General features: G+C 37.4%; 1 protein-coding gene across 2 annotated transcripts; it reads right to left on the reverse strand.

Moving 5' to 3' along the window:
• Positions 1 to 527: 527 nt before the first annotated feature.
• On the reverse strand, positions 528 to 4585 carry LOC149234973 (actin-like). 2 transcript variants are annotated; one of them, XM_089372029.1, is made up of 5 exons: positions 4429 to 4585; positions 2375 to 2456; positions 1810 to 2203; positions 1108 to 1721; positions 528 to 965 (listed from the first exon to the last, which is right to left on the reverse strand). In XM_089372029.1, exons 2-5 carry the CDS (start codon positions 2432 to 2434, stop codon positions 900 to 902), a joined length of 1134 nt encoding a protein of 377 aa, XP_089228155.1. In that variant the 5' UTR covers positions 2435 to 2456; positions 4429 to 4585; the 3' UTR covers positions 528 to 899. The 2 variants fall into 2 exon arrangements, with proteins under 2 accessions (XP_089228155.1, XP_089228154.1); XM_089372028.1 differs by having other exon boundaries at positions 2375 to 2463.
• Between the last annotated feature and the right edge of the window lie 4598 nt (positions 4586 to 9183).

Here is a 9183-nt window from a genome sequence, read left to right on the forward strand (position 1 = left end):
TTAAATTCAACGTATGAGTTAGAAAAAGAGGAATTTATTGACCATAGAGTTGATGGTACTTTTATTTTATATGAAAATACAAAATATCCTTTAAGCCAATTACCAATGACGCCAATTGCCAATGAGGCCCCAAGCGCCTTTTAAATGAAACTATGGCCTAGTTACTTTTAAATGAAACTATGGCCTAGTTATGGTGGACCTCTACATTCTATGCAATGTTATGCACATAAGAAAATGAATCAGTTTCAGGCATAAAACAAATGAATATGAACAATCAATTCCTCATCCCTTCCACTCCTTCGTTCTTCATATCATATCCCAGAATACTTGGAAGTTGGAACTTCAAGCATTAAAACGATGTATATTTCATACATGTTATTTCATTGGTCAGATTCCAATCTTTTCACTTCTCTGTAAACACTAAGCAATACTTTGGGAACCGTTGAAAATAGATTCAACATAAAACATAACGATAAGTATAAAAGTGTTTCAGAGTTGCACTGCAATAAAAAATATTAACCGCACAGTTGAAAATAGATTCAAATATGAAACCATAAAATAATAATAAGTGATTGAGCAGTACATTATGAACTGTAAGACCGTCAGTTTCTCATGCACTATGACATTGGAGAGATTCAAAATATGCATCCTCCATGCACACTATTACACAGTACAAAATAAATAAAAAATGGGCGACAGATTTCGGGCTAAAATCTTGCCATTCAACAAACAAGGACGCAACCATGCAAAAATGTACCTCTATCATCTCTACCATGACAAGATTATATACTCTAACTGCATCGAAATAGCTGAATATAATATACCCGTGATCACCTACTCAACTTCATAATAACTGCAATACTGCTTGGGAACTCTAAAAACTACTAAGCCACTGAAAATTAGAAACACTTTCTGTGAACAATTGACGGACCAGATTCATCATACTCAGCCTTGGCAATCCACATCTGCATAAAAATACATTAACAGTCAAATGTTGCCATATATATAAATTACAGAGACGAACACGGATATTAAAAAAAAATCGCTCTATTAAATCAGTAGAATGAAACCTATAAAGAAGAGACAGACGAAAATGCAAATAATCACCTGTTGGAATGTACTCAGAGATGCCAAGATTGATCCTCCAATCCAGACACTGTACTTCCTTTCAGGAGGTGCAACCACCTTGATCTTCATACTACTTGGGGCCAGGGCAGTAATCTCCCTGCTCATACGATCGGCAATACCAGGAAACATGGTAGATCCTCCACTGAGAACAATATTTCCATACAGATCCTTTCTGATATCCACGTCACACTTCATGATGGAATTGTATGTTGTCTCATGAATGCCAGCAGCTTCCATTCCAATTAGCGAAGGTTGGAACAAGACCTCGGGGCATCTGAAACGCTCTGCACCAATGGTGATTACTTGCCCATCAGGAAGCTCGTAACTCTTTTCCAGGGAGGAACTCGTCTTGGCTGTCTCAAGCTCCTGCTCGTAGTCAAGGGCTACATAAGCAAGTTTCTCTTTCATATCACGAACAATTTCACGTTCTGCCGTAGTGGTGAATGAATAACCTCTTTCAGTCAGGATCTTCATCAAAGCATCAGTCAGATCCCGACCAGCAAGATCTAGCCTGAGAATAGCATGTGGAAGAGCATATCCTTCATATATGGGAACTGTGTGGCTGACACCATCACCAGAATCAAGAACAATACCTGCATAATCAATGCATGGATTATTCAGTTATTGAAGAAAGCTGAGTTTCTTTTTGCCAAAAATATGTGAACTGCACAACATGCTTACCAGTTGTTCGACCACTTGCATAAAGAGAAAGAACAGCTTGAATGGCAACATACATTGCAGGTGTATTGAATGTCTCAAACATAATCTGAGTCATCTTCTCTCTGTTTGCCTTGGGATTCAAAGGTGCTTCGGTGAGGAGAATAGGGTGTTCTTCTGGAGCAACTCGTAACTCATTGTAAAAGGTATGATGCCAAATCTTCTCCATATCATCCCAGTTGGTAACGATCCCATGCTCAATAGGATACTTCAAAGTAAGAATACCTCTTTTAGATTGAGCCTCGTCACCTACATATGCATCCTTCTGCCCCATCCCCACCATGACTCCAGTATGACGAGGGCGACCAACAATACTTGGAAACACTGCCCTGGGAGCATCATCTCCAGCAAATCCAGCCTGGGCCACAAAGAATGCCAATAGTTCTCACTTATCACAAGAGTTAATAGCAATAGAAAAAGGTGATAAAGCTAACAGGACAGGACCGGATACAGTATGACACTAAACAATCCATTTTTATGATAGCCAAATTGCCACATTAAGTTACCCAACTATCGTAGATAGACTCACCTTGACCATTCCAGTTCCATTGTCACAGACAAGGGGCTGGATATCCTCTGCGTCAGCCATCTTCAATTAAATTGCGAGATAACTGCAAACTACAGTGAAGAAAGTCAGCAAACATTAGAAGTCCACAAAAAATCATCAAAATGAAATTGCCAAAACGGCATTACAGAAGATGAAATGACACTCCATCAATGAGGGAAGAAGTTCTTTAAGAAACCTATTTTGAAAGATTGATTCCCCATAGAAGATTTTCATCATCATTGACTTGGCATTAAAAAATAGTCAGTTCAAATGACATGCAACATTACCAAAAGGGCCAACGGTAGAAGAACCCAAAAGTGGTCAATTTCCTCGACACCTAGGAAACAGTTTGATTAGGAAACAGTAAACCTAATCAAATGATCAGAGTAAAAACCATTGCAGCCCCAGATATCATCCCAGTCGTGCCAAAGAGTCCACGAAAAGAAAGATGAAAGAGTTACAATATATTGTAGAGCGCAGAAAGTAAAAGAAAGATGTTATCAGTGAACTCAATCAAGGACGGACGATCAACAAACAAGAATCCTGTTGACGTGAAATAAAAAATCTGTAGGTTAGATCACTGAGTCAAAGATCGTAACCCATTTTCAATTAACTGATCAAGTAATCGTTCAATCAATTAGTTGAAGCCATTAAGGTAAGCTAGCCCTTCAGCCTAAATAAAGGCTACTATTACAAGTTAGAACAGCTTATCAATATAATTGGCTAAGATGTCATCCGCAGGAATTGCTACCTACACTATATTAATGAGTAATACGAGTTTTTCTTTTATTAGCGTTTCTGTATTGAGTAATTGCTGTGGATCTGCAGATACTTTGCTAAGCTTGCAATTATTTTCCTGTAAAATCACTGCCATTCTGTTGAAGGTTATTGCTCAGAAACACCTGAATCTAAGTTATTCTTTGCAAGACCAAAAAAAGATACAAAAAGAGAACACGATTCCAATGATGAGGATGTGACAGTTGTTGACAACTCATATGAGCTAAATTCCAGTGCGTTGCATCTATACAATATTAAATGACATTCAAAACTATATCAACACAAAGAAACCGGGCCTTAACCATACATCCCAGCTCAAGATGCTCCCCTACTTCATAATTAAAAGGTGTGTGCAAAGAGATCCTGCGAGGAAATTCTACATGGTCTTCTCGGTAAGAATTTAACAATCAAATCCATAGGCGTCTCTACAAGGATTTAACAAGGCAATCAAATCCAAGCTACCGATGCATCAATTCTATACGAACTTCTATGCAGATTGGGAAATCGATATGAAGCTAGCGATGTATCAAATCAACATCTGCTTCTATAAGGTACTCAATTTCAAGCTACACACATCGAATCTGCCGGTGCTACTCTGTGGCTATCAATTCTAAACTATCCATAATATCAAATTCACGCGGAATTTCTATAAGGCCATCAATTCTAAACTACCCACATATCAATTTACACTAATTTTATAACCAGAAAATCCATTCCAATCTATCCAAGTATCGACGACAGGAATCTACTCATGCAAACTCATCTGAATCGGCTCTGATGAGAATTAACACACGCAAGCATGCAAGGGCTGGCTCTAAAATCAGCGCTTACTGTCTTAATGAGCGGGACCCTATCAAAGCAAACCCTTGAATCCACAGATTCAAATTTATGCAGATCCATATGAAAAACATGAAAATTCTCGCATATATTCATGTTTATCAGCAACCTGAACTTAAAATTGCTAAGGCAATGACCCGAGCCGACATGAGAAGGGTTTTTAATGCAAAAGTACTCCGCGCAGATCGAATCCGTTAGACTTCAGAATACCTTGGCACTCAAGGGATCCGATCCGCTAATGCCCGATCCACCCGAAAATGAGAATTATGATACTCGATGCAAGAGAAAAGCAATCTGGCACCGTCAAAAGGGCCATAAAGTATCTGGAACGATATAAAGGTCGAGAGATCGAAAAGAAAATCCCTTGCCAAATTTACAGAACGAAATCTCAGAAAATTGAAAGAAATGGAGGAAAAACATACCGCGAAATAGAGACGAAAATTGACGGCGTGCAGTGCCCGTCGTCTGAGCTCTTTCCTTCTTTCCTTTCCTTCACCGAGAAATGAAATGCTATGCTTACACTGAGAGACTCTAGAACCCCCGGGGCATTCAGTTAAAATACCCTCCACCCCAAGTTCGCTCCAAATTAAACTCAAATGAAATTTCCCCAAATGAAATTCAACATTAAAACACGGAGGCAAAGTAGGCAGCCACCCTGGCAGACAGCGCGCATCCCGCCCTTCATTCAACGTGCCCGTCAATCCCCACCGTCCGTTCATATGGTCGGCGAGTGTCCGCCGTTCGAACCAGCTCAGCTTAGCTCGAACCAAGTCGGATTAAATCGCTGGCGATATCTTAACCGGCGGACGAAGCCCCTACTGGCCGGCAGGTTAGTCAACGATATCGGACGGCCCTCATTCCGGTCAGCGAAACGACCGTTTAATATTTGCGGTTGGATCTCAACGGGGGTGGCAGACTTACGTTTCGGGTTGCAGCTGGGGGAATCATGATTATGTATTTTCCGTTAAGCAAGGGAAAGGAGTTCGATCCGTGGGACCCACATTGGAGATTCCAGCTATCTTGCCAGTTGGCAATTAGTACGACGTGACGTGGATGTGTTGGCAAATGGCCTTTTCTTTTGGTGATGGCGGGGAGCATAGTGAATGTGCATATTATGTGGCTAGAAGACGTGGCATATAGAATATACATTGAATTTCTCATAAGTAAGGGATCTTATTTTTAGGGATTGATGTAATTTAATTTAAATATTAAAATTAATTTGATGTTCCCCTTAAATTTAGGACCCCCAACGGGTCGTTTTACCTTGTGATCCCATCATGTCTTTGTCCCACACCGGGGTAGTTATGTTTTTATTGATCGTGGAGAGTTTTAAATTTCAACTCCACACCGTATCACCAGACAAGGGGAAGTTATAAACTTTTCTCTTGCACTATGACGGAGGGTAATCTCATTTCATTTAAAATCTTCTTTTTAGCCTACAAAGGTTTATGCTAGTCAAAGGGGTGGTTGTAAATTCTAGGTTCTTTTTCTATTAGTCAAAGTGGTGGTTGTAATTTCAAGGTTGATACTAATGGTTTAAAAGTTGGTATTAATAGGGAATTTATGGTTTAGTAATGGTCGAGATATTTAAAACACATATGTAAGGAGTCTTATTCTTGAGGGGCATCTATCATTTTAGCCTCATCACAATAACTCAAATGTCTCATCAAACATGGGAGTGAAAAACCTACCTCCTAACCATTCAAGCTATTGCCTCTCCCACTATTCAAAATTTAGCTATTGCCTCTCCCACTATTCAAAATTTTCAAAATTTTGAATAGTGGGAGAGGCAATAGCTTGAATGGTTAGGAGGTAGGTTTTTCACTCCCATGTTTGATGAGACATTTGAGTTATTGTGATGAGGCTAAAATGATAGATGCCCCTCAAGAATAAGACTCCTTACTAGTAAATTTGGGAGGGATAAATCTTGTGCTTTGGTTCATGGGTGTTTATGGGGGATTTTGCTCCTCTTCTCCTATCCAAGGTTCCATTCTTGCCCAACAATATATCACTCAACTATAACCCTAAACAAGTGTAATGTCATTTGCAGCTCACTAGTTTAATCAAACATTACCCTATTTCCTCGAACAATATTCAATGCCCAACATTTTTTCTATGGAAAAAGATTCAAAAAGAGCATAATCTCAATCATATAAGAGTATATACTTTTGCATAAAAACAATGCTTATCACCTCCGTTATTCATGATGCCAATATATAAATACATTCAACATGATAGAATCATCTTTTAACATATAGAGATAATCAAAGAGCATAGGCTTGTTGTGCAATTGTTTCACCATGTAACAAGAGTGATTACGAGGAAACCTTTCAAACTCTTAGATAAACACTTCTTTCTCTTCCCATTCAAAATTCACAAAACTAAATGTGCATTTCTAAAGGGAGAAATCCAAGATATGTATGATACAAAACATTTTTGAATTCCATAATCATCAAGGATTTGAAAATGTATTATTCTTATTGATTTAGTGAAATTTTCAAATTTTCTATAATATCCAATTTTAATTGACATATTTTAAATGAACACTTCACTCATCTTTAAGGCAAAAAGGGAAAGGAAACATTCAAAAAATGGATTCTTAATTGTGTAAAGATGGTAGTTGGTATTATTATGTACCAAAAACCATTAATGTATATTAAAGGGAACAACCAAGTCAACTAACGAAAGTAATTATTTACAAGTAATTATTTACAAGTAAGATTATTTTAAATGACTAAGGCAAGTTGCTTTATTGAATTAATTCATTCCCTAGATTTATGTTTTGGGTTAAAAAGTGTGTACTAACTATAAAAGCTATGTGGATGAATATTAGGGATTAACTTATGACCAATTAGTAAAATGATTACTCTAATTATCCTTGCATTAGAGAGATGCAAAGATCAAATCTTTACCACTTTTGTTATGCAACCAACTCACAAAAAAGATAGATCAACTACTTAAAAATTATCCTCTTCGAGGGGGAAACCTCCATTACATTACATAAATGAACAATTCTTGGACGATACTAATGACAAGACCTCCTTTGTATATATAGGAGTTTAAGGGGTCACAATATAATCATAGTCTACATAACAATAATAATGTAAGGGCACAACAATAACAATAGTGGACTTCTATGGGGCACAACAATAACAATATGGGGGCTACATGGGCATAATAATAACAATAAGGAGGCTACACTAACAATAACAATAAGGGGGCTACATTAGTATTATAGGGACCTAACATGTCCCTCTCCTTCAAAAAACGATTGTCCTCAACGCTTGAGTAGTTCTGGATGCTTCTGTATAAAATTCCCATCCTCCCATGTGAAATCCTCAGTGGGTAAGTTCTTCCACTTAATGAGATACTCTGAAATTGATCGCTTTCGTAGTTGTCGAGTTCTTGTTTTCATGACTACTTCAGGCTCAAATATGAGTTTTCCTTTTTCGTCAAGTTCTGAAAACATTGTTTGAATTGGAAACTTGTCACCAATAACCTTCTTTAAGCATGAAACATGGAAAACTAGGTGTACTTGGAAAGATGTAGGCAACTCCAACTTGTATGCCATAATACCAATCTTTTGTAACACCTTGTTGTAAGGACCGTAGTACTTGGGTGATAATTTATTATCCTTCTTAGCTTCTTGAGAGACATTTGTTTGTATGGTTGTAGCCGTAAGAATACCCAGTCACCTACATCAAAAATTCTTTCACTGTGATGTTGATCTACCTGTTGTTTCATTCGATTATGTGCCAGAGTGAGGTTATCCTTTAAGAGTTGGAGAACTTGTTGTTGATGCTCGATGTGATCTTCCACTGCTTGAACCTTAGAATTTTCTCTTAAATATGATGTGATGGATGGCGGATGATCTCCATGAAGTTCCATAAATGGGGTCATTTTTATTGCAGTATAGAAGGAAGTGTTATACCACCATTTAGCTAGAGGTAACCACTTGACTCATTGTGTTCGTTTATCAAAAACAAAGCAATGAAGATATCCTTCCAAACATGTGTTCACTATCTCATTTTTCCCATCATATTGATGATGATAAGATGAGCTATGAGCTAATTGAGTACCAAGACAAGAAAATAATTTTGTCCAAAAATTTCCAGTGAAAATGGGATCTCTGTCACTTACTATAATCTTTGGGTTTCCATGAATCTTTTTAATTGTTTCCATAAATGCAGTACCAGTTGTATTGGCTTTAAAAGGATGAGATAATGCAAAAAAGTGTGCATACTTGGTAAGTCTATCGACTACCACCATGATGACACTCTTTTCTTCAGACTTGGGTAAACCTGTGATAAAATTCATTGAGACATCCTCCCAATGCTGACTTGGAATGACTAAAGGTTATAACAGACCCGAGATATTAATTGTCTCAATATTATTTTGTTGGCAAACAAAACATTCTGCCATAAACTTCTAAATATCAGATTTCAGGCCATCCCAAAAAAAATCCTTCTTGACCCTATGGTAAGTTTTTAAAAATCCTGAATGCCCTCCTAAGGGAGAGGTGTGCAATTCCAAAAGAATCTTTTGTTTTAGTTGGGAATTTTTACAAAAATATAAGTGATCTTTGTACCATAATGAATCGTTTTTCCATCTAAATGTATTAGATGTATTGGGATCTTGTTGCAACTTTTGAATGAGTGTCTACACCTCTTCATCATTCTTCCATTAATCCCTTGCTTCGATTATCCACTTAGGTTGGATAATAGAAATGGCACAAATTAATGCTTCGACATCCTTATCCTTTCTTGAGAGTGCATCTACAACAACATTTTACTTCCCTTTTTTGTAGATGATTTCAAAGTGATAACACAACATCTTCGTCACCCATTTTTGTTGCTCTTCTGAAGATAATCTTTGTTCCAAAAATTATTTAAGACTATCATGATCTGTTTTTACCTTGAAGTGTCTTCCCATTAGGTAAGGTTGTCATTGCTTTAGTGCATGTAGTATTGCTAACATTTCCTTCTCATAAATAGGTTTGTGTAGATATTTTCCTTTGATTGGACGACTTTTAAAAGCAATGGGTCTTCCTTCTTGCATTAAAACAATGCCAATTCCATTTCTCGAGGCATCACATTCCACAATAAAGGTTTTTGTGAAGTCTGGCATAGCCTTGAAAATTGAAAATTGAAAGCTACCGTCCCCAAATATTGTAACCA

Source organism: Pinus tabuliformis, chromosome 8 (assembly GCF_031772625.1).
Source record: "Pinus tabuliformis cultivar Carrire ecotype Pingquan chromosome 8, CPIR1, whole genome shotgun sequence".
NCBI lineage: Eukaryota > Viridiplantae > Streptophyta > Pinopsida > Pinales > Pinaceae > Pinus > Pinus tabuliformis.